This window comes from Corythoichthys intestinalis, chromosome 1 (assembly GCF_030265065.1).
Source record: "Corythoichthys intestinalis isolate RoL2023-P3 chromosome 1, ASM3026506v1, whole genome shotgun sequence".
In the NCBI taxonomy this organism is placed as follows: domain Eukaryota; kingdom Metazoa; phylum Chordata; class Actinopteri; order Syngnathiformes; family Syngnathidae; genus Corythoichthys; species Corythoichthys intestinalis.
Window position 1 is genome coordinate 41970624 of NC_080395.1, and position 26344 is coordinate 41996967.

General features: G+C 39.8%; 2 protein-coding genes across 5 annotated transcripts in view; both read right to left on the minus strand.

Moving 5' to 3' along the window:
• Window positions 1-1169, minus strand: part of fes (FES proto-oncogene, tyrosine kinase) — a 44082-nt gene extending 42913 nt beyond the window's left edge. Inside the window, exon 1 of the mRNA XM_057846456.1 lies at window positions 31-1169. The gene's annotated coding sequence lies outside the window, so the exon portion shown is untranslated. The remainder of the gene's footprint in view (window positions 1-30) is intronic.
• Window positions 1170-3620: 2451 nt separating this feature from the next.
• furina (furin (paired basic amino acid cleaving enzyme) a) overlaps window positions 3621-26344 on the minus strand; it is a 113117-nt gene continuing 90393 nt past the window's right edge. For all 4 annotated transcript variants that reach the window (XM_057844566.1, XM_057844487.1, XM_057844639.1 and 1 more), the window contains exons 8-16: window positions 25903-26075; window positions 24835-25047; window positions 20950-21050; window positions 20660-20763; window positions 20332-20449; window positions 17863-18042; window positions 17657-17781; window positions 15396-15503; window positions 3621-6478 (exon numbers count right to left, since the gene is read on the minus strand). In XM_057844566.1, coding sequence (XP_057700549.1) covers window positions 5880-6478; window positions 15396-15503; window positions 17657-17781; window positions 17863-18042; window positions 20332-20449; window positions 20660-20763; window positions 20950-21050; window positions 24835-25047; window positions 25903-26075 — 1721 coding nt within the window. In that variant the 3' untranslated portion in view covers window positions 3621-5879. The remainder of the gene's footprint in view (window positions 6479-15395; window positions 15504-17656; window positions 17782-17862; window positions 18043-20331; window positions 20450-20659; window positions 20764-20949; window positions 21051-24834; window positions 25048-25902; window positions 26076-26344) is intronic.

A 26344-nucleotide genomic window follows, 5' to 3' on the forward strand; every position in this document is an offset into this window, starting at 1 on the left:
GCTTCCGGTATCCATCAATGAGTTTCTTACAATGCTCTGCTGGAATTTTAGACCATTCTTCTTTGACCAACTGCTCCAGGACTCTGAGATTTGAAGGGTGCCTCTTCCAAACTGACATTTTCAGATCTCTCCACAGGTGTTCTATGGCAGGGGTCCCCATCTGCCGGGCCGCGGACCGGTCCGTGGCACATTTGCTACCGGGCCGCACAGAAACAGTAATTTATTAACGACCGCATTCCGGCCGAATTAACCCTGTGCCCCTGTTTAACACACCAATATCCCTGTCTACTCCAGATATCTAACAGTACGTCTTGTTTTGTGTATATAATACAGCTATGGGCGCTTGTCTTCGATAATAACGTATTATTAGGCCGCGGGCGCAGCACATTTGTTCCCGGAAATAATTAGTCCCCACACGAGCGAAGATGACTGGAAAACGGACATCTTTGGAGATATTTTTCACGGCGAAAAGGGCACCTGAAGAGCCAGAAGATGATCCTACAACCTCGAAGACTCACAAACTGGGAAGTAGAGGATTCGTGACCCGTTTGTCAATAAACCGAGGGATTCAAGCATGTCTGTGCAACAGGAGGATCAGCTTGTAGAGATCACAAATGACGGCGACCTTAAACGTACATTTGAGACAACAATAACTCTACCGTGGTTCTGAATTTAAGGTCATTCTAGAATATCCTGACATCTCTACGAGAGCATTGAAACTCTTTACAATTTTACAATCTCTACAATTTCCAACATCGTATCTATGTGAAGCGGGCTTCTGAATTAATGCTTAATGACAGAAGTCGTTAATGGTGAAAGAGCTTTGTGCAGTTATTGTGTGCAGCTAACATGGCAGGATGTATCTGTGGAGAACTTTTCTACATGTTCAACATTCTACATGATCTACATGTTTCTACATGATCATGTACATCATCAAACGTAAGTTAATATTCCTTTTTTTAAAGACAGTTTGTAGTGTACACTTTGGAATCACTGCATTTGTGGCCATGTTTAATTAACGTTACGCGCATGCGCAGAACCACATTGTTGCAATTTTTGATGGGTTGCAAAATTTGTCAGAACACCGGTCCGTGAAAAAAAGACCCAAATAACACCTGTCCGTGGTGCAAAAAAGGTTGGGGACCCCTGTTCTATGGGATTCAAGTCGGGACTCATTGCTGGCCACTTTAGAAGTCTCCAGTGCTTTCTCTCAAACCATTTTCTATTGCTTTTTGAAGTGTGTTTTGGGTCATCATCATGATGGAAGACCCATGACCTCTGAGGGAGACCCAGCTTTGTCACACTGGGCCCTACATTATGCTGCAAAATTTGTTGGTAGTCTTCAGACTTCATAAATCCATGCATATGGTCAAGCTGGGCCAGAGGCAGCAATGCAACCCCAAAACATCAGGAAACCTCCACCATGTTTGACTTTGGGGCCGTATTCTTTTCTTTGAAGGCCTCATTTCCCCCCCCCCTGTAAACTCTATGTTGATGCATTTTCCCAAAAAGCTCTACTTATGTCTCATCTAACCAGAGAACATTCTTCCAAAACGTTTTTTGGCTTTCTCAGGTATGTTTTAGCAAACTCCAGCCTGGCTTTTTTATGTCTCTGGGTCAAAATTGGGGTTTTCCTGGGTATCCTACCATACAGTCCCTTTTCATTCAGATGCCGACGGATAGTACGGGTTGACACTGTTGTACCCTCGGATGCAGGAAAGCTTGAACTTGTTTGGATGTTAGTCGAGGTTCTTTATCCACCATCCTCACAATCTTTCGTTGAAATCTCTCATCAATTTTTCTTTACCGTCTACATCTAGGGATGCAAGCCACAGTGCCATGGGCTTTACACTTATTGATGACACTGTGCACGGTAGACACAGGAACATTCAGGTCTTTGGAGATGGACTTGTAGCTTTGAGATTGCCCATGCTTCTTCACAATATTACTTCGCAAGTCCTCAAACAGTTCTTTGGTCTTCTTTTTTTCTCCATGCTCAATGTGGTACACACAAGGACACAGGACAGAGGTTGAGTCAACTTTAATCCATTTTAACTGGCTGCACGTGTGATTTAGTTATTGCCACAGGTAAGTAACAGGTGCTGTTAAATACACAAATTAGAGAAGCTTCACATGATTTTTCAAAGGGTGCCAATAGTTTTGTCCGGCCCGTTTTTGGAGTTTTGTGTAAAATGCCAATGATTTTTTCCCCCCATCCTCTTCTGAGTTTTTTTAATTGCAAGCAAAATAAATGAAGATATTACTACCAAAGCATTTGTAATTGTATGATTGCAACCATATGCATGGCATTATAAAGTCTGAAGACTACCAACAAATTTTGCAGCATAATATAAGATCCAGTGTGAGAAAGCTGGGTTTCTCTCAGAAGTTATGGGTCTTCCACTATGACGATGACCCAAACCCCACTTCAAAAAGCACTAGAAAATGGTTTGAGAGAAAGCACTGGAGACTTCTGTAGTGGTCAGCAATGAGTCCAGACCTGGATCCCATAGAACACCTGTGGAGAGATCTGAACATGGCAGTTTGGAGAAGGCACCCTTCAAATCTCAGAAACCTGGAGCAGTTGGTCAAAGAAGAATGGTCTAAATTCTAAGAAACTCATTGATGGATACCGGAAGCGGTTGTTCGCAGTTATTTTGTCTAAAGGTTGTGCTACCAATTATTGGGCTGAAGGTGCCAATACTTTTGTCCAGCCCATTTTTGGAGTTTTGTTTAAAATGATAATGATTGATTTTTGGTTTTTTTTTCCATTCTCGTTTGTGTTTTTTCTTTCATTCTTGTTTGTGTTTTTTCATTGTAAGCGAAATAAATGAAGATATTACTCCCAAAGCATTGAAAATTGCAATCATTTTCTGGGAAAAATTGAGCGTTATCTGACAAAATTGCAGGGGTGCCAATACTTTTGGCCAGTCGCGTATTTCTCAATAGTTAAACTGGCAAAAGGCATGATTAGCTTACCTTTTTGATCAATAGAAAATCTTTTTCAGAGGGCTTGATTAGCTCACCTTTCTGATCAGTAGAAAAGATTTTATAATCTATTTGATATTTATAATACTTAACATAATTATAGCAACAGGGCAGTAAATATGGACTAATCTTAGCCTTTTCTCTTGAGTAGCTGATGACTCTTTAGCTCGCTGATACTGCTGCTGGCCAAAATGACAAATTTATAAAGTCTGGGTTGCAAGAGATTGAGGGAGACATTCAATCAAGGCTAACTTTGTAACAAAATCATGAAAAATTGAAGAGCGGACGTAAAATAGCTCTGGCTTTAGAAAACTGAAGTCCAGTATTCTTTTTCTTCTACTTCTAGTATATAAGCTTTCGTGCATGCTTTAGGACACCCGCTCCCTTAATAATTTGAAAACTATTTGTATAGACACATGTTCGTAAAGTTACAAGAGACAAGATATAAAACCAGTGCCAAATACTGGTATTTAAATTTAACGGTTTTGAGATTCAGTTTGAAGAAAAAAAAAAGGCATTTTAGGGGGTACTCCAGATTTGGAATGTAAAAAAAATGAAGAATGGGACGTGTAATGTCCTCAATTTTTAAACAACCCATCATGCAGTTGCGAGGTGGAATCAAGTAAAACGCCTTCAAATTTGCATAGATCTTTATTTTAGTAGAATCTATAATTGACATCAATTAAATAAAAAGAAAACAAGAGCAAACAATCTTTAAATTACAAGAAAACTACACTGCACCATTCTTATAGTACAAAAATAGGCCTTATTTAGAGTTGTGTCCCAAGTAAGCCAAGTCATTCGTGTACAGTATTCATAGTTACATGTTTAAGGTACTGCAAAAAGTCGACGGGGTCAACTGAGACACCCCTGAACGCATCATATGTATACTGACCAAGCTCGTCAACACACAGAATCGATTTCAGAGCCCTTAAATTTGAGTTGATGGGGTACATTCTTGCGGCTTCCTTCACAGCAGCTCAACAATACAGAATGTCGCAACATAGATGAAACAACTGCACACATGCGCACACACACTAAAGTGATAAGGACTTGATGAGTGATTAAGAATTGATAAGCCAAACATCTTTAAGATGAGACAAAATGATTGTCTTTGGTTCTACCAACATATTGCTCCTTTTAAACCCCCTTTACTTAATCGGACGCTGCTAGCAACCACCCCATTATAATTCTAAAAAGTTGTTCTTGGAAACCATTTTGGTGCCGCATTATCTCATTCTGTTTTTATACGCTTCATGCAATGCCAGAAGTCTTTTATCCCAAGCCGCGTGGCATTTCTAAATTAGTACCCTACTTAAAGCCGAAATGTCAGTAGGCACTAATGTTGATCCACGATCAGTCCAGTGCAGCCACATTAGGGACAAACACCTCCGTAATCACATCCGCGCCTGCATGTTAGCCAGAGAGACTTTCCGGGAGGGCTTCTCGACACAAGTGGTTAGGTTTAAATGGATTTATTTTCTGCGCCTGCCTCTTGCTCTCTAAACAGGGAAATTGATTGTCAGCGTCAGAACAAAAAGACTTAACCTAAAGAGGAACCGTCGAGGAAGCATGCGAGTGCAAACAACATTTAGATGGCAATCTGGATCGAAACGTAAATACGCCAAACGGAAGCGAAAAGTCAGTCTTTTGGACTGTCCAATTTCCAAAACTAGGTTTGAATGCCTTTTCTGTGAAAGTTGATGAATATATCCAGTTTAATTTGTTGATGGGTGAAACCACACTGAATGATGAGAGGTAGATATATAAAGGGTGAGCAGCTGCGGTTTTGTATGCACATCATCACCATCATGACAACCTCTTACAGAAGAGTTTGAGTGCCAGATGGTGGGGCTGGGGCAATCAATTCAGCCAATCTAGTAAAAAGATCAATGGATTTAAATTTGTGACAATATTCAATCACAAGATGCTTAATTCAAATGCAGTGCGGAACAGACTTTAAAATGTTCGAGGTGGGACTAAAACATAAACCAGTCAGAACTACATTGAGAAAAATGTCGCCTCAGAAGACAAACATTTCTTTCACGATAAATGACGCAGAAACGTACATTAGTGTCACTACTAATTTGAGGCGTGTGAAATTTGTCTTTGTAGTGTTAATATGCCCAGACCAACGGAACGTATTGATGTATCGGTAATGAGCCCGATCCTTCAGCAGATGAATCACAAGTAATAGCTGCTCCAGTGCTGCGGGGTTGATCGAGTACATTTTTACTATTACACCTTGACGAGTGATCGCTGCAGGGGTTACAGACATTTGCGGCTTGTATATTTCCCACACAACTCGATCCCGACAGCTGTGGGGAAACCACGTGTGGCTCGCATTGCAGTAGAGACAGCCCCTGTCACAATGGCTGATAAGTAACAGGGAAAAACAATAATTATAAGATATGAAACTAGAAAGGCATTTGGGATGTTGATGCTTGATAATCAAGTCCAAATTGTTTCTTTCTCACTAGTTTGGAACAGATTTGACACTCCCTTGCAGGATGTAAAAGTTGGCACGCTTGTGTTCCTCGAAACAATCTCATCCGGCTACTGCACAGAGACTGATAGAAAAAGGAAGGAGGAAGAGAAGCAAACCAGTAATTGCCTTTTTAGTGAAACAATAGGAGCTGAGAAGAGGGCTGCAAAGACACACAGCAAAAGGAGGTGGAGGAAGACGCACCCAAAGGGGGAAGCGGCTTCTTGTCAGGTCTCTTAAAGGGGAAGTTGAGGATGATGGGAAGCCGCTTAAATGGGAGGCGGACGTCGGTCGGGATGTGATGAGAGATAAAATCGGAGAAGAGTGTGAAAGCCAAAAAGACAGCCCTGATTAGCCAACAGTTGGTGGGGATGATTTTTAAAAAGCAGGGTGGAAAAGGAATGTATTAAAGAGCACTTTGTGTTTTAATGAAGGCAGTTCTCTCATTTTGGACGTCAAACTCTTCGTTTTCGGAATCTGTATTGACGGTGTCGTCCCCCCACACCGTCGGAATGCCGTGATACGACACCACCCTGTTCCTGCCCAGGCTGAAGCCACCGGTGCCAGATTCCATGGACTGGAACTTGATGAGGGCGCCTGAGCGTAACTGCAGCAGGAGGAAGACACCGGCGAAGACTGCAACGATGGCCATGCAGCTGAGAATGGCCACTGTCACGGGCAACTGGGTGGTGGGCTGGGGCTGCACCCCAGTGTTCCCCTGGTCCACCATGAAGCTGCCGGGGGACTCGCGAGAGTACTGGGCGATGCGATCGCACGTGCCAGTGATTGTGTTGAGCGATCTGTGAGGAGTGCAGGATAGGCAGGCGTCGAGACTGAGTGCACTGCACGTTAGGCAGGGTTGCGGGCACGGCAGGCAGGCCGGGACGGAGGCCGGCGAAATGTTGTTGCCCACGGTGTAGTTGACTGGTATAGAACCCACAGCAAAGCCTCTTGGACATTCTGTAACACAGCCTTGCATGTAGAGGTAGAAGCCTGAATCGCACTCTGCAACACACAGAAAAGCACAGTACAGTGATGCCTTGTTTTCACGAAGCAGAGGCGGAGCTTATTTACATTAGAAAAACATTTTTTTTATGTTCAATGTATTTATTCAGATTTTGCATTGGAAAGATACATACAACGCATGTTTTTCCCCTTTTCCCCCATAAGTATTATTCTTTATTAAATGCTTCAATGAGGGAGTCCTCTCAAACCCACTCTTGCTGCTTAGAGCAGTACACAACGCACTACCACTGGTGTTTAACAAGCTAAACGACCCGGCGCCTTTGAAAGGTAGCGTTCCCAAGCTTCTCTTCTGTAAGATCAAAGCAGCACCCTTGTCACTTACCGTTAACTTTAACAAGCTGCAGCTGAGCAAAAAAAGCAGCAGGAGTGAGAGTCAGCGGCTGTACGTGATCAGATCGGGACGTCTCAATAAAAATACTGTATTCATTTTTTATTGAAAAAAAAATCCGCGATGGACTGAGGGAGCGATGTTTGAAGAGCGAAGTAGCGTGGGATCACTGAAAACTCAACAACAAGCTCCACTGTGATTTTTGGCTTAGTATGAAACCATGCGCGACCAGTGTTGTTAATAACGGCGTTAGAATATAACGGCGTTACTAACGGCGTTATTTTTTTCAGTAATGAGTAATCTAATTAATTACTTTTCTCATCTTGGCAACGCCGTTACTGAGGCGGAAAAGGCGTGCGTTACTATGCGTTATTAAGTTGGTTGAATAAAAAAAGTCTGAGAGAAACGGACTCACGGAGATGAGAGAGCAGAGCAGGAGTGGGGAAGACACCGTTGCAACCGCGATGCTAGGTGGCTCCAATAACACCTGACTCTAGCCATAGCCGACAAACTACGCCCACATGACACGGTAGATATCATATTATAGAACTAGATGCAAATGACAGACACAGCTGCATTGGCAACATGTTTTAAGGACTACGTGCGTTAGTAAACAGCCGCCATCTTAAAGCAGTAGACTTCTCAGGAAAGCTCTGATGTAGAGATCATTCCTAGCGAACGTAAGTAACTTTTTTTTTTTTTTTTTTTAAATCTAAAATGCTCCTAAATCGGCAAAATCTTAACTTAAATCTATTGTTAAATGATGAAACAGTTTTAAAACTTACACATGTTTAAAGTAGACAGAAGGGAACTAATGCAATAACGGGAGCAATTTTAACAACTTTAACGGTTGATTCACAACTTTAAATGACTTCCATACATTGCAAAGGTTAATATCTAGTTATCGCAATACCCTTGTGTCTAGTTAAGTGGAGGGTAAAGAATTGGGCTAGGGCCAGTTGTCCCCCAAACCCTTTAAACTTCACATTGTGTGACCTGTTTTTTTTTTTTTTTTTTTGAGGGAAAAAAAAAAATTATCACTAGTTACTTTGCCAAGTAACTAATTACTCTTACATTCAGGTAACTGAGTTACTAACGCAATTACTTTTTGGGAGAAGTAATTTGTAACTGTAATTAATTACTTTTTTAAAGTAAAATTAACAACACTGTGCGTGACACATACACATACATACTCATCGACAGGAATAGATGATAATGGTCGAATCAGAGTTGCTCTGAAAAATTTACTGTTTTTACATTGATCAGCCCATTACATTTGCATAACACCACTTTAAACACTCATTAAGGAAACCCATAACAACCTTCACAGTGTTCTCATGGTTTAAATGTTATTTCATAAATTAACCCACTGGCTTTCATTGATGGCGATCAAGGTCCAAATCATTTGGGGTTCTGTTGTGTCACTCATGACATTCATGTAATTTGTGGAGGTGCAACTAAAGCCGTTCCCAATCCTAAAATCAGGAATTAGGCTCATTTTCAAAGGATTGGATTTGAGTAAAAAGATTGTTTTGATCAAAATTAATCAATCAATAGACGCCTAGAAACCTCTGTTTCGCAAGCTGGGATGCTCTTTAAGGCAATTAAATATTCAAATTGTATTGAGAACAAAGAAGGTATCAAAAACTAAAAATTTCAAGTGTATTTAGTACAACATGGCAGAGTTTTTAATTTCATTTAAAAAAAATATTTTTTTTTATTTTTACAAGTGCAGTTAAGCACTTACAAGTGGGATGGAAAAATATCTGAACTTTTGGGAATTTCTCACATTTCTGCATAAAATCACCATCAAATGTGATCTTTGTCAAAAACAGATTAAAAAACTCTCTGCTTTAAATAAAACCACCCAAAACATTTATAGTTTTTTATATTTTAATGTGTATGCAAACAATGACAGAAGGGGGAAAAATAAGTAAGTGAACCATCACATTTAATATTTTGTGGCCGCCCCCTTTGGCAGCAATATCTTCAACCTTCAATCTGAACCTAAATAATTGATAGGCGAAATGATTAATGCAAAATAAATCTGTGTTGACCTATACTAATTTTCACACTGAAAATTTATAACATCTTATAATTTTTGTTAAATCTAGTCAAATAATTTTCTCCATCTTTTTTTGAGTGTCAAAGGCTAGTTAACAGATTAATGCCTCAGATTCTTCCACTTTAAGTAAATATTACTATTTGTTCGTATTGAGCCTATCCATCTAAAAGTTGGTCATTTTTTTACCTAAATCAAGAAAATTTCTTTTTTTATTTCAAGAAATCTCAGTGAGTAAAATCGACTAGAAGCAATGTAGCAGTAGCAAAATTAGTGGAGTGTTCCCCACCACCACAACATTGACGTCTTGTTACATTACTTACAGTTGCTGCTGCTGCTGCTGCTGGCGAAAAATAACTTATAATATCCCTCGTCTTTGAAGGGGGCGGGGGAGGTGGCATGCTGTATTTTTGTCTGGCTGTGAATGGGTGTGTGTGTGTGTGGGGGGGGGGGGGGGGGCTCAAGTCCTCAGCCAATCAAGCGTGCGTTTGAGGGGAGAAAAATGGACTGGCACATTTAGTGAGTGAAAAGGGGTCAGTGTAAGTCTGAACATAATGAAAGTACTGTAATTCACTTAATAATGGTAACATCAATTCTATCCTTACAACATATAGGAAGACAATCCAAATGACCTATATAACTGAAGTCATTATATGATGCCAATAACGTTGCTTAAAAGTTGGTGGGGATAATTTGAGCATCCTGTAAAGTTGGTAGTGTTATGTCCCTACTGTCCCTATGCAAACCTACGGCCTCGCATATAAATGTTTGGGTGGTTTTAGTTAACAGAAACGATTCTGTTCATAATTTTTATAGATAGAATTTCTAAGCGCAGCAGAAGCGTTGAGGGGTTCCAATTTGGTGACCTCAGCATTGCATCTCTGCTTTTAGCAGATGATGTGGTGCTTTTGGCTTCATCAGGCCATGACCTCCAACTTTCACTGGAGCGGTTCGCAGCTGAGTGTGAAGCGGTTGGGATGAAGATCAGCACCTCCAAATCCGAGACCATGGTCCTCAGTCGGAAAAGGATGGAGTGCCCTCTCCGGGTCGAGGATGAAATCCTGCCCCAAGTGGAGGAGTTCAAGTACCTTGGGGTCTTGTTCACGACTAAGGGTGGGAGGGACCGAGAGATCAACAGGCAAATTGGTGCAGCGTCTGCAGTAATGCGAACTCTGCACCGGTCCGTAGTGGTGAAGAAGGAGCTGAGCCGAAAAGGCAAAGCTCTTGATTTACCAGTAGATCTACGTTCTTACCCTAGCTGTGGGTAGTGACCGAAAGAACAAGATCCCGGATACAAGCGGCCGAAATAAGTTTCCTCCGCAGGGTGTCCAATTTCTCCTTTAGAGATAGGGTGAGAAGCTCGGTCATCCGGGAGGGACTCGCCGTTGAGCCGCTACTCCTCCGCGTTGAGAGGAGCCAGCTGAGGTGGCTCGGGCATCTGGTTAGTATGCCTCCTGGACGCCTCCCTGGAAAGGTATGTCCCACCGGCGGGAGGCCCAGGGAAGACCCAGGACACGCCTGAGAGACTATGTCTCTCGGCTGGCCTGGGAACGCCTTGGGATCCCGCCGGAGGAGCTGGTTGAAGTGGCTGGGGAGAGGGAAGTCTGGGCTTCATTGCTAAAACTGCTGCCCCGCGACCTGACCTCGGAGCAAGTGGAAGATGACGGTATGGTATGGTATAGTACAGTACGGTTCTAGTTAAAGCAGACACTGTATTTTGATCTGTGTAATTTTGGCAAAGATTTAATCACATTTGATGATGATTTTATGCAGAAATGTGAGAAATTCCAAAAGGTTCAGATACTTTTTCATACCACTGTATAATTTCTTGCACAGTATGAACTTATTCTATTTTAAAATCTTCACTTGCTACAGAAATGTTCCAATATTTTATTTTTTGCTTATTTTTTTCCCAATACTAATAATTTTATTTTACTTGGTTTAAAGTACTGCTGCAGAAGACATTATTATTTTAACAAAAATAATAAATAGAATAACTTCTTCTTTCATTGACAAGGCATTGGATTGGGATCTGGTACTGGAAAACTCTTAAACAATTGATTCAAAACAGAATTTAAAGATTTTTGATTGGGACATTCCTGGGTGTAACGATACATCGATCTGAATCGATATATTGGTTAAGCACTATCAATCAGAAATCGATCAAAAGGCAATAAATGAAAACTAAATCGCTCCATATAATTTTCATTCAAGTGACAAATGTTTTGAGAAACAAAATTCTCAAAATTGTTTTATTGCTTCAGGTGAAATGTACCTGATTGTGCTAATGTGTGTATTATTGTATTAAATCAATCCATGGTCCTTGAATCAAATTCTGACAAATAGCTGCAAATATCTTATCCTTATCCAAAAAATCAATATCGTATCGAATCATCATGCATTGGTGATTTACACCCCGATGAATGAGTATGAAAATATCATGATGGCATCTGGACAAAATGACTACTTAGCCTTCCATGAGCTGTCCAGTGCTGCTCCCAAGCTCATATAAACATGAAGGTTGTGCAGAAAGGGCCTTCAGTGTAAAAAGCATGCCAAATAAATCATGCACTGTAGCAAGATCTTCAAAGGTGGATTTATCTTCATACAGCTCTTGATCTTTAGATTGTGTTTGAAGTCCACTGACAGTGTATGGTATATTGGCTCAACTTTCGTGTGTACAATCATCGTCTTATAAAACAAATGAAAGTAACCAAAGGACCAAACTAATGCGTCTAAAAACATTGCAACTTGTTGTTGAGAGAAGTACAATGCCTTTGAGTATATTAGATACCACTCGACTGCACAATAACAATTAGGTGAACCAGTACATAGTTCCTGCTCGCGTGCCTGAAAGTAGGTCCTTATCCATGTCTGCCTCTAGGGGACAGACTGTCACTGTGTAGCTGGTTCTATTCATCCATCTTCAATGAAGTTAAATAAGTCTGCAATATGGGATTGATGAGAAAATTCTGAAGAATGGCTTTAAAACTATCTGGAATAGCTTGTGAATTATCATGGGTCAGTGTCAGTGATGGTGATAGACGTCCAATCCATTTTGACTGGGACTCAAAATTTATAGGACACTTATCGCGGTCAATAGCAGGCTATTTGTGATTTATAAAACAACATTAAAGCCGGAACAACATTAGGAAAGTTGTTCTGTCTACTTAAATTTGAATGTTGTAGGTGGTTATATACAGTGGGGAGAACAAGTACTTGATAATTGGCAGTGTATCAAATACTTGTTCTCCCCACTGTACATAGCTAACATAGCTCTTTGGTCAACTAGAAACATTTCATTTTTAACACTAGAACAGTCAGTGGCAGCCAGTGAGTTATCTAGACTACGGGTATAAGAGTTTACACATGGGGCAGTTAAAAAACTTTTTTTGTTGTTGTCTTTTAATACTCATATTTTGAAAGGATTTGTGGTAATGCAAAGGTGGTTGGTGCATAGCGTGATATATTGATTTATTCTTTCAATGCCATTGGTCTGAAAGACCCTGTAAAAACTTCTTTTAGACTGCTCAGAGAAGGGGGGAGGGCTAAAAGTCTATCTCACTTAGGTTAAGTCTACACTAGTAAGGATAATGGCCTTAAACGTGTAGTTAGTTAGACTATATGGCATGTCAGCTACACTAATGTACCTCTTCTTCATATATGTTCTTGCACAGGGTAGGTAGCCGTGTAATCTTATAAACTACGGACCTGCTGCTTTAGAGACTAGTGTCTCCGTATAAAAATCGGATACAAAGGAAGTGACGCCATGGAGAGCGCCTTCGCGATTTTTAGTGTGGCATTATGGCACTGTAAACATGGGAGGCGAACGATAAAGACGTGACATTCCTGCTACCCCTTTCTTTTACACAGCCATTGTTTACAGTTTCCCCCCACAAGTCTAGAACAGGGATCGGGAACCTATTTCTCGCAAGCCATATCTGGTTATTGTTATAAGTGCATCAAGCTCTCTGCCTACCCGAAATTTTAAATGTGGAACTGGCTGGCTCGCTTGACAAGAACGAGCTGTGATGAACTGATGGTGCATTCACACATTTTTCTTTGACCTTCAAACGTCGTGATAATATGCTAGAATTCGGTGCCCATTGGTGATCCTCTCATTGCAGATTGCACAGAGGGGCATGGAGCCTTATTACGGAGCTCGTCTTTCTCGTTAAGTCTCAGCTCAGCCAGCAGCAACTCAATGCCGACCAAACTGGAGTGTATAAAAAATGCGTAAGGGAAAATTAAACCATGAAAGCAGAACTGTATGTTACCCCAAGTCACAGAGGGGTGCCATCAGTTTCATTTTCATGACTTTTTCGTCTGTCAAAATTGTCGCCACTTCCAGGAGCGTGAGACTCACAAAAAGGCTGCCCTGAGAGGCTCCACCTGTCTCGGCCACTGTTATGTACGTTAAGTCCCCTGGCTGTGTTCTGCACTTCCAGGAAATATACGCAGCGCCACACCATGTTTCTATTTTTTATTTTCCAAGTAGTGAGTGCTCCAACTGAGTAGCAATTGTAACATTCCAAGTAACGATGTCAGGCTTTCTGTGTTGTTTTCCAAAGATTATTTAAGATTATTTCAATCACAACTCGGCGACTGCTCGGAAAATCCGAGCGTGCCCTCACACTCGCTCCGCGTGATGCGTTCAAATGTGTTCACGAAAAAAGCAGTGCTCACAAAATGTAGTTCCCGACCCTTGGTCTAGAGGGTGTAGTAATCTCGAAATTTCCCGCCAGCAAGCAGTGAATTTCCAGTTCAGAGGTAAACCGTGCGGACGATGACATAACACATGAGGCTGCTCCTGGTTGGTGTTTGCGCATCTTAAACGTAGTGCGGACAGGTAAACAAAAAAGTCTGCAAAATAACCGGGAGAAAGTTGCTACTCAGTAATCGTGGACATATAACAATGAAATTTGATAGGTATATTCCAGGGATGTACACATCGATCCTGAGAGCCTAACTTTTTTTTTTTTTTGGTCACAGGGCTGATTAATTAATTCCGAGCTTGTTGTTGCCTGTATGTTCCGAGATATGCAGTAAAGGCGATGCGGCTTTCGGGTATGTTTATCATGTTATTGGGCTAATGCAGTACTTCTCAAATAGTGGGGCGATGCCAGGGATGGCGCATGTAAGCTCTGGGAACATGTTTTTTTTTTTTTTTTGCCGTACTAGAATAAAGTGTACTTGCACATCCACTCAGTGGGTGGCAGTGGCGCTCTCATTTTCAGAGTGCGCACAGTATTTTTGAACCGAGCAAGAGCACACAGAAAAGAGATATGAAGAAGAGCTGTGCGCCGTTTTTGAAAGCAGTTTTCCGACTGGACTCACGCAGCAACCCACTGTCTTCTCCGGTTCTCACGTGTCCGCCCGAGAAGTGCCATTTTCGGCTTGGGATCGTCACGACGACCGCCCTTACCTACCGTTCTCCCTCGGCCACCGAGAATGCGCTTTTTCGGGCAGTTTGCCTTTGACTTTTAATAAAGTGGGAGAAGAGGAAGAGACACTGTTTACTGTGTCTAAAAATGATTATAGCGTACAGCCGGAAGCCAGATCAATTAAGACGCCACTTAAAGACATTAGACCCCAATCTCATTGATAAGCCGCTTGATTGTTTCTCAGCGAAAACATGGCGAATATTGCCAACAATCATCCCGCTTTGTCCGTGTTATATCAGTAAACCAGTGAGCACTGTTAGCATGCTCAGTGCTAAATAACCCCACACCATTGCAAATGAGGTGATACTGTGAGCAGCGAAAATAAAAACTGTCCTTCTGTCCAAAGACACTCTTCCTTTTGTCCAAAGACACTCTTTTTTTTCTTTTTCTTTCTTCGATTCAGTTTTGTTTTTTCGGTCAAATTTTTTTGGCATACTGTCCTCATGAGTTAATGTTTGTAAACAATTTGATTTTTTCTTTTTTATTATTTACTGATTTTATTACATTTTATTTTTCAGTATCAAATGGTCAAAAATGTACCTTGAGTGTATTTTTACAATTTGGATGTGACTTTATTTTAAATTCAGGCAAATTGATGCGCATTAAGTCTTCTCTGTTACAAACAAAACAATGTTAATAAAGTTATACTTTATTCTAAGTTCATTTATATTACTGTTTTTTCTTTGGCAGAAAAAATGACACAATGTTAGGCAGATGTGTACTACTAATAATAATTTTATAGAGCAAATGATACTATTTACATTGCTGGCAGAGAGTTTGGGGGGCGCAAAATATTTACGTCTTCCTTGGGGGGGGGCGTACCAGAAAATAATTGAGAAGCACTGGGCTAATGATACTTTTAGGGAGCAATCCATTTTGACTGAGATGGTCTAGCAGCGGTTGAATGCCATCAGTGGCAGCCGATGGGTTAAAGACAAGCTTGTGAGCAAAAAGCTGAGCAAACTTAACATGTTTCATATTTCCCCCCCATTTTAAAAAGACATGCTCATCACTTGTCACATTCAGTTTTCATATGAGCACTGGGAAAAGACGGTATCTTACCAAGGCATGTCTGTTTGAGGTCCAACGTCTTGCAGTTGCCATTTCCAGGCTGAGAATCATCAAGGGGGCCCGTGCCATACAGCACCAGGATGAACTGGGTTAGAGTGCCTGAGAAGAGAGATGAGCCAGGAGATATTTTTATATTTATTTATTTAAAGCTTTCATGAAAAGAAAAAAATGTGTCCATGGAAAAAAAGTAGGCCTGTCAATCAGAGAGGCTAAAGCTCCCGAGGGTAGACTTTGTTCAAGCACATTCTTTAGAAGGCTTTCAGATTTTCACCATGAAGTGACAGAAAATGACATATTGAAAAGAGCAGCAATTTTTAAACAAGCGGATGTCTCTTTGTGTCTAATAAGAGTATTTGTATGTGCAAAAAGAGTATGGGGTTCTTAAGAGGTTCATCTTGACTGCAAGTCTCTTCTGTAAGAACTCCTGACTGAGGACAGAGAAGGCAGATTTCAAATCTGCCCTCTTTTTTCCGCCACTGAATAAAACAGGAACTTGATCAAGTTATCAAAAATACAAAAAGCTCACCAACTTTATTCCACTAGTTCAAGTTTTAATTTCCTTATTTATAACCCAGAGTTTTACACCTTTGGTCAAAGGTTTTGAGGCACTTTCTCATTCAAATTAATGGTTAAAAGTCTCCAAATTTATGACTGCGGGTATAGATCTCAGTAACATATCAAATAGGTCAAAGTGCCGTTAATTTTTACGATTACTCCACTAATCAGTTTATATAAATCATGTTATTTACTATTTATAATACAGAAATCAGAAAATATTACCCTTTATTTTTTTAAGAAAATTTGAAATAAAAAATTTGTAATAGTTTAAAATGGATATAGAGAATAGCATTTCACCTGTTTTCAAATTCCATGTTTAAAATATATATGGCGAAAAACACAGACAAGTGTGAAAAAGCAGTTTCTGCTCTTCCACTCCTCTTTAAAACAAACTGCTGTATTTTAAGCCAAAAGAACTGTTGCGTTTGATGGAACAATATGTCTATATGTTGCCATAGCAGTTTCATGGCGCATTAAGCCCCCGAACTATTTTTAATTAGTCCGTTTTACCCTGGAGACCCCCGTTTACAGACGCCATGCAACCGCTTTTGTTTCAACCCAGCCATAAATAGAAGGGAAGTAATTACATTTTTTATTTGAAATGTCTGTCATTTTTAGGTTAGAATAATTAATTGGTAACTAATATTTAGTTAAAAAAAATAAAAAAAGACGACTTAAAAAATTATTCACTCGCATATTTTAAACTTTTAAACAAATTATGTAACAATGAAAAAAATGGCGTCTGTAAATAGGTCACAGATACCTACTTAATAATTATCGCTGAAATGTTTTTTTTTTTTTTTTTTTGGTCCTGTTGCTTAATTGTATTTTTTTTTTTTTTTTTTTTTGTCCTATCGCATTTTCCCTGATATTTTAGATGAATAATTGAGCCAAAGAAAATTGAATAAAAAAAGTTTAAAAGGGAAAATATATGAAAAAGAAAATCTCAAACACTCCTTGATGTTTGCCATGATGTCTGTGATGTCTTGTTATATTACCATGTTTCACCCATTAAATCCCCCCAAAATCCGACTGAGGCCATTCACAGATGTGTCTTGACACTCTGTGATACATGCTACATGGAAGTTTTTGATCGAAAAGAGGTAACTATGCGATAATAGCTCGCTAAAATCATTGTGTCTTTAATTAGGCTCTCTCATGCGCTCGCCTCCAGTTAGGGTTTCGCTGTTAACAAAAAAAAATAATAAAAAAAAAAATATATATATTTTTTAAATACCCTCCTCTTCAAACATTTTCTTCCAATGATATATTACACATGCATATAGGACAATTTTGAAATTTGGCCAAACTGAAGGTGTCAGAGCGGAACTTCGAGTCACCTGAGTGTTTTCCGCCATATATTTTAATTGAATCAAGAAAAGGTCATAAATATGTTTTATTCCATTTTAAAAAAATGTTTAAAGTTTAAATACAACATTTACTAAAAAAGAGGATTTGGACAATTCTGAGGTCAACAATGTCTCTAAATATTTAATCAAGAAAGAAATTATTTGATTTAATAATTGATTAGTTAGTATAGTATCCTATGAGATATTGTGAGAAACTTCAAGTGGCCAAGAGCTGTTGCCAAAAAGAAAAAAATAATCATTTAACAAACACACAAAATGTGACCAACATCGAGTTATGATTCAAACATAACAAACATGCAGTGGCATCTTGCAGAAAGCCTTTACCATAGTCACTGGCCCCCGCTACGTTCTCAATCTCGAGCGTCCACGACCCGGAGGGGTTCTCATCCCAGGAGTGGGTGGTCATGAAAGCCCAGTCTTTAAAACCCTCTGATGAGTAGTCATGAGGCCTGCAGGGAAACATCACACGGGCGTGTAAACAAACAGAACCGAGCAATTTGTGTCAGTGTGTACGCTGTGTGTTGATGTACCTGGGATGTAGCAGTGTGGAACGCGTGCCGGCAGGACTAATGAGGTGGATGGCCAGGTTCCCCCTCCGGTTGTACGACAGGGTGAGCCGAGCTTGGACGTGTTCCAGCAAGGTCACGTGATTGAGGCTATTAAAGCAGGCATCCACGCTCTTGTTAACTGACAAGTGTCCCCCGATGTTTCTGTCAAAAGATTCACGGATGTCACAAAATGGCAATGCTCATAAGCGGTGTATTTTTTGTGTGTTTAAACAATATTTTCTCCATGATCAGAGTTCCAAGAAATTTGTGAATTACGTACTGATTCCTTCTTTATTTGGGGTACATCATTTGATAAAGCTCATGCAGTGTACCATCAGAACCATTACAGGCTTCCCCCTGATCTTGGGATCAGGAGGCTACTTAACTCCTGACCAGTGTGATAGTCTGCAAGGGCAAAGAGTTTGCAGCTTTGGAAAGGATTACAGTTTCACCACCTGTAGCGACCGTGTGTTCTGTGCTAGCTCAAAACTGCTTAAAAGGAAAAGCAAACTACCATCTCAGCGGAAAGAATCTTGTTTATAATTAAAAATAAAAACAGAAAAAACTTTTTTTTTTATATGTAGTGGAGAGAAAAACGTCAATAAAAGCCAATATTAGCCAAAACGGGAGTAGACATTTTACCTGTCCAGGTATTATTCTCGTGATTTCATGAATACAAGTACCCATTATCACATGCACCTGTGCCTGAATCTTTCAGTGTGTATGTGCATAATTGATGTCACAAAATGGCCATCCTCATAAGTGCTGTATTTTTTGTGTGTGTCTAAACAACATTTTCTCCATGATCAGAGTTCCAAGAAATTTGCGAATTACATACTTACACTTTGTCATTCATATGTAGGCCAATCATACCAAGTGTTGTCTTTCCTTTTTTATATTGCAATTAATTTCCATTTTCTAGAAACCAATTTCATATTTTCATTATACTGGGCTAGAGATTGTGATATTGCATACTAACATTACTGTAATGCAAATTCTTCTGCCCTATTTAAACAGCATCAGTGACAGGACAGAATCACTAACCGCTTTCTTGCTTTTTAGTCAGTCTATATGAGGCTAAAAGCTAACATTTGAATGGAATCAACTGCCCTTGCTACTGATCCCAGATGCTGAAACAGTCTGCTGTGAGCATTCGAGGGCTATGGATGCTCACACCCACACAGCGAAACTGCAACAAGTGCATAATATCGAGGTGAAATGTCAGGCTGTTTACCGTAGATTAAAAGCGTCCAAGGAGAAAATGCATTCAATATTAGTGTTGCTTTCTTCCACATAGTGGACTTGTTATATTGCTTCAAAAACTGACTAAAACTGCTGCAGTGGGGGGGGGAAACAAAGTATGCACACTGATTAACCACCATCTTAGACAAACGAAAAAAAGAAAATTGGATTCAGCACCCAAAAATTATGTAAAAAGATGTGTTTGCATCAATGCGACATTTTTTAGCTGACCAGGATACGTAAATGCACTTAAAGATAACCCGTGAACATAAAATGGAGTTGTTGTTCCTTTCAAGAGAACTGTTGAGAACTTTTAACGGTTTTCATGACCATATGAAATATGAGCAGGATGCACAAAGGGGTGCGCAAAAAGCGCTGGTCAGACTTGTCATTATGTATTTCCGCACCAAGCATAATGCGTTCAGGTGAATATCCAGTCAAAAAGTCCAAGTCAGCTATCACAGTACATCCCAGGAGGGCCATTTTCAAATTTCAAAAGAAAAGCTTAACTTGAAGTTGACCCTTGTCGCACAATGCGTGATATTTCTGCAAATTTTATGTGGTGGATGACTTGACTTGACCCCAGTCCAGCATTTAAGAAAGGGCTTCTAAGCATGTGACAATGTATATATATTTTTTTACACTATTTGCAAAGTATGGCGAGTACTATTAGCTGTTCAATCACTCATTAAGGACCTGTTTCTACTATGCAGGAACTACGCAAGTTGCTAACACAATGACCACAGTTGGTGTTTGCGCTATCTGTTGGAAATCCGAGATGTGTCAAAAAACTGTACTAAATACAGTGCCATTATCTCAAATTTGGCATTCAGAATGCTGTTGATCCGGTTGGCTTGGACTGGCAAAACATGTGCACAACAGTGCATCAAAAAAAAAAGAAAAGATCTAAAAACTGACAGTTCGTTAATGTTATGTCAGGAATCTAGAGTGACAAACAGCTTCGTGCTGCTTGCTTTGGTCACAATGATTGAAATGTTGTGAAATGACTTTAACTAGGCTGTTAATACATGAAATACTGTTTTGAAAAAAATAAATGTTTTAATGCTTTATGTTTGCATGGGTTACCTCTGTCTGATATTGGACATTGAGGTGAAGAAACTGGAAATACTTTTTCACTACACAGTAGAGAATAAACTACTCTCAATAGTTTAAAAATGTACGCTAATAATGGGTGGGTGTTGCACAAACTTTGGCTCGTTGACCATGGTGATCACACATTTGCGTTGTGGCCCCACGTTCGTCCATGTCTTTGCCAAGGCTACGATTTCACTTGCATCAAGTAGGCCATATCCATATGAATGGCTGACTGCAGGAAATGAGAGAAAAGAGGAGAAAGCCATGACAGATGTTCTTCTGGTAGAAATATCCACACGCACGCCACTTAAAAAAAACCTGATATTTTGATCAGATTTTAGGCCTTGCATTTCAATGAAGTATAAAAATATGCATTAAGAATATAATAGTGACAAGAACACAAAAATAATGTAGGGAAATGAACTTGTAAAAAGGTATGTACCTTTGCGTCCGACCCCGTTGATATTCCAGTCATTGGTGATCAGGTGGCCAGGGTGAGAAGTTTGCACAACCAGGTGCTGCATGTCCCTCCAGGTCAAATTTTTACTGCAATAAAATGCAAACAAGCACACACACGCACATGATTGGCTGACATTCTCAACTCACTATGACTTAACACAAGTCATTTTTAGGTTACTATATACTGTCAAATTTGCTCAAATGTCATGTAACGGTTTTAGATGAAAAATTGCAGGCGATGTGAGATTTTAAAAATGACTGATGATAACGTACTTTGCCTCAAGCGCTAGAGCAATGATCCCAGCAGCCAGTGGGGCTGAGGCAGAGGTTCCTGTGTGGGAGTCTGTGCATTTGGCCTTCAAGTCTGTTGTGATCTGGAAAAAAAAATGGCTTACTTCATTCACTGCAGCCCCAGGTATACAGTGCCTTGCAAAAGTATTCGGCCCCCTTGAATCTTGCAACCTTTCGCCACATTTCAGGCTTCAAACATAAAGATATGAAATTTATTTTTTTTTGTCAAGAATCAACAACAAGTGGGACACAATCGTGAAGTGGAACAACATTTATAGGATAATTTAAACTTTTTTAACAAATAAAAAACTGAAAAGTGGGGCGTGCAATATTATTCGGCCCCCTTGCGTTAATACTTTGTAGCGCCACCTTTTGCTCCAATGACAGCTGCAAGTCGCTTGGGGTATGTTTCTATCAGTTTTGCACATCGAGAGACTGACATTCTTGCCCATTCTTCCTTGCAAAACAGCTCGAACTCAGTGAGGTTGGATGGACAGTGTTTGTGAACAGCAGTCTTCAGCTCTTTTCACAGATTCTCAATTGGATTCAGGTCTGGACTTTGACTTGGCCATTCTAACACCTGGATACGTTTATTTTTGAACCATTCCATTGTAGATTTGGCTTTATGTTTTGGATCATTGTCCTGTTGGAAGATAAATCTCCGTCCCAGTCTCAGGTCTTGTGCAGATCCCAACAGGTTTTCTTCCAGAATGTTCCTGTATTTGGCTGCATCCATCTTCCCGTCAATTTTAACCATCTTCCCTGTCCCTGCTGAAGAAAAGCAGGCCCAAACCATGATGCTGCCACCACCATGTTTGACAGTGGGGATGGTGTGTTCAGGGTAATGAGCTGTGTTGCTTTTACGCCAAACATATCGTTTTGCATTGTGGCCAAAAAGTTCAATTTTGGTTTCATCTGACCAGAGCACCTTCTTCCACATGTTTGGTGTGTCTCCCAGGTGGCTTGTGGCAAACTTTAAACGAGACTTTTTATGGATATCTTTGAGAAATGGCTTTCTTCTTGCCACTCTTCCATAAAGGCCAGATTTGTGCAGTGTACGACTGATTGTTGTCCTATGGACAGACTCTCCCACCTCAGCTGTAGATCTCTGCAGTTCATCCAGAGTGATCATGGGCCTCTTGGCTGCATCTCTGATCAGTTTTCTCCTTGTTTGAGAAGAAAGTCTGGAAGGACGGCCGGGTCTTGGTAGATTTGCAGTGGTCTGATGCTCCTTCCATTTCAATATGATGGCTTGCACAGTGCTCTTTGAGATGTTTAAAGCTTGGGAAATCTTTTTGTATCCAAATCCGGCTTTAAACTTCTCCACAACACTATCTCGGACCTGCCTGGTGTGTTCCTTGGTTTTCATAATGCTCTCTGCACTTTAAAAAGAACCCTGAGACTATCACAGAGCAGGTGCATTTATACGGAGACTTGATTACACACAGGTGGATTCTATTTATCATCATCGGTCATTTAGGACAACATTGGATCATTCAGAGATCCTCACTGAACTTCTGGAGTGAGTTTGCTGCACTGAAAGTAAAGGGGCCGAATAATATTGCACGCCCCACTTTTCAGTTTTTTATTTGTTAAAAAAGTTTAAATTATCCAATACATGTTGTTCCACTTCACGATTGTGTCCCACTTGTTGTTGATTCTTGACAAAAAAATTAAATTTCATATCTTTATGTTTGAAGCCTGAAATGTGGCAAAAGGTTGCAAGATTCAAGGGGGCCGAATACTTTTGCAAGGCACTGTATGTAAAGTGTGGTAGTCAGTAAAGGGAAAATGTTTATATTTAAAATAGCATTTAACTGAAATAGACTTCCAATCCATTTGGACCGGGAGGGGCTGGCAGTCATCGTTTGATCACTTCCAGCCCTCCAAGTCCCAACAGATTGGACGGCTATAGCATTCCATGTGGCTGTTAGACTGTATAACTGGCTGATTCTTTGTTTGCGGACATGAATGTTAAGCAGGCAGCCAGGAGAACTTCCAGCAGCTTATTATTTATAATCATTTTAATGGGCCCAAAGTGAAAATGGATGAAAAAAAAAAAGGACAGATCACAAAAAGAGGATCCGAAAGTCGTAGCGCGACAGACAAGTTAATCAACAACCAATTATCTTGCAACAACTGTACTTAGAAAATCATTTTCTCCCTCCTTGTCCTTGAACATAATTTTACCAATCATGTCATCATCAATTGTTTTAACAAGACTGCACGCTACTTATGTTAAGCTTTATAGTTCCCCGTCAGGCTTTTAGTGATATTAACAGTTAGTCTTGAAGACCCAAAGACATTTTGAACCGTGGATTAACTGCAGAATGGCCAACACACTTGCATATAGTTCCATATTGGCAAAATCTCAATGCTACAGCTGCTTCTGTTTCAAAGGTTTAGTTCATGTTCCTTCTGTGGCAACACATGCCAACATTGACTTATTCAAAGCCATTGACAGCCATACAAAATCAAATCCATTCGAAGTAGTTGATCATGTTTCAGTGCCGTTGATGGCAATAGACGTCAAATTTATTTAGAATGTTACCCAGAGATTGGACCGACGTCTAGCGCTCTCAACAGCAGGCAATAAGTTAATTCGTGAATTAACAATGGAGCAGTTCCAAATGTTTGTTGATCTATTTCCTTAGTTTCACCATTTTTCCATCATTGAAAAATGTTTCATTTTAATTTGGTATTTGGTAGAGCAAAAGTATGGTAAATGGACTATATCTCAACCAATAGAGATCGGTAGATAGAGCAAGAGAGATGTAGGGAGAGAGAAATAGGTAGAAGTATAGAGATCAGTAGACAGAGTTCAGACATAGATAATTCGATTGATAGAGAAATATGAACAAATAAATGAAATATAAAAAACTAAATATCCAAGTTACTAAGTTGAACAGGGTGCAATTCACATTTATTTATTTTACGGCTGTCAAAATTATCACGTTAACAGGCGGTAATTAATTTTTTAAATTAATCACGTTAAAATATTTGACACAACGCGCATGCCCCGCTCAAACAGATTAAAATGACAGTACAGCGTAATCTCCGCTTGTTACTTGTTTTTTTGTGTTTGGCGCCCTCTGCTGGCGCTTGGGTCCAATTGATTTTATGGGTTAGTACCATGAGTGAGCATGGTGTAATTATTGACATCAACAATGGCGAGTTACTAGTTTATTTTTTGATTGAAAATTTTACAAATTTTAATAAAACGAAAACATTAAGAGGGGTTTTAATATAAAATTTCTATAACTTGTACTAACATTTATCTTTTACAAGTCTACAAGTCTTTCTATCCATGGATCGCTTTAAGAGAATGTTAATAATGTTTATGCCATCTTGTTGATTTATTGTTATAATAAACAAATACAGTACTTATGTAACGTATGTTGAATGTATATAGCGGTCTTGTGTCTTATCTTTCCATTCCAACAATAATTTACAGAAAATTATGGCATATTTTATAGATGGTTTGAATTGCGATTAATTACGATTACTTTTTAAGCTGTAATTTACTTGATTAAAAATTTTAATCGTTTGACAGCCCTAATTTATTTTTTTTTGTCTGTGTGTTTTTACAAACCATGACTTTTATAAAACCACGGTAAACATTCAAACTGGAAACTAGCACAAGTGTCAATGTAAAACCAATCCGTTTTTAGAGCAAATCTGCCTAATCTATCACCATCAATGGCTGCTTATAAGTTAACCTCACGTTCTTCTGGATGAATGGGCATAACTGTTTAAGAATGGATGGCCATGCCTTTGATCCATTAATTTTAATGAAAATTTGGAGGCTAAAGATTTAAAGGAGGATTGTAGAATCACAGAAACGGAACAAACATAACCAGAACTTACGATCTGTTTCTCGGTGAGCCCACCCGAACTGTAGGTGGTTGCGAGGGTTGAGGAGCATGCCTCGCTGTACCAAGGGACATTGCCATTTTGGGTGGAGCTGCTGATGGATAGGGTGTAGATGCTGTTGGTGTAGCCGTCACAGTTACAACTGTCCTTATCCCTGCCTCCGTTGCCAGATGCCCACACAAAGATGGATCCCAGACCTCCACGACCCTGTAGGTTGTAAACGACAAGAGAAACACAGGTAATGACCCTATTTGAAATCAAAAGGTGAATTAAGAAAGCTAAATATGATATGCCAAAATCAGTATTAAACTCAATGTTTGAAGTTGAATAATTCATCCTTATGTTATTGAGTAGCACCGTCTTCCATGCATTGAACATGCGCCACCCACTGCCAAATCACAGAGCATCTACTGCTGCAATCATCAAAGTAGTCTGTGTCAGCAGTTTCAAATCAGTTTTTACGGCACATGCCTCGAATCCCACAGTTCATAATGAGTCTGTGTAGCTGCTCGGATGCGTTTCTGCACGTCGTACGTATGTGGGAGCCGGGGGTGGCTTATCAATCTCTTTTTACATGACATCGTTCACTGCAGTCAAACAAGATGGGATACCAAGAACAGGCCTATTTAACAGGCACAAAACCATTGCAAATGATTATTTAAAAATAATTTCTGGCTTTGTGTGGGAAGACAATGTTTTATCAAAAATCGGTCTTCAAGCAAAGATCCATCATTAAAAACCAAAAGAAATTGCTTCGAGACCTTAGTTAAAAAGAGGTTCATCTTTAAAAACTGAGCTTAAAATGAACCTTCATGCATCATTTAATCTCCGGTTCCAATTGAGTTTCTTTCAGTTCAGTTTTAATTGATAATTTTCCTGACTGGTGGCTTTCAGAGCACATTCCCTTCCCTTCATAATTGTCAGGGTCAAATACTGGTTTGTTCCTTCCGCTTTTGTCCTCTCATGCTTGAACAGTTCAATTACAGACTGTTGAAAGAAAGCCGCATATATTCAGTAAATAATTTCTCTCCTACAAATGACAACCCCCGCACATATACACACCTCAGTAACTCCACGCAGAAAGGCCTCTTTGGCCAGTTTGGCAGGTCCATCCACAGTTTTGCCATCGTCCTCTGGACCCCAGCTAGCACTGTAGATGTCAATGTGTTGGGGGTTGAGGCTGAGAGACTGGGCCTCTACCATGTCTGTCACCTCACCATCCAGCATGCGCACACCTGCGTGAGTGTTGTTACACATAAGTGCAGTATCGTACTTTGTTGTGCTTAAATATATGTGCATCCAGTTTGTTTTTCAATAAAATAAAATTTCGGTAAAATTTCTGTTCATCATAAAAGTTTGAAGACTAGAGAATTAAAGATGATATTTTCTGTATTTTTTACCCTTTAAATAAGTAAATCAATATTTGTTTTCTTAAATAATGGTTTTGTTATTTTTTTGTTAAACCGGAATTTTAAAAACCGAATACATTGATCCCTCATTTTTC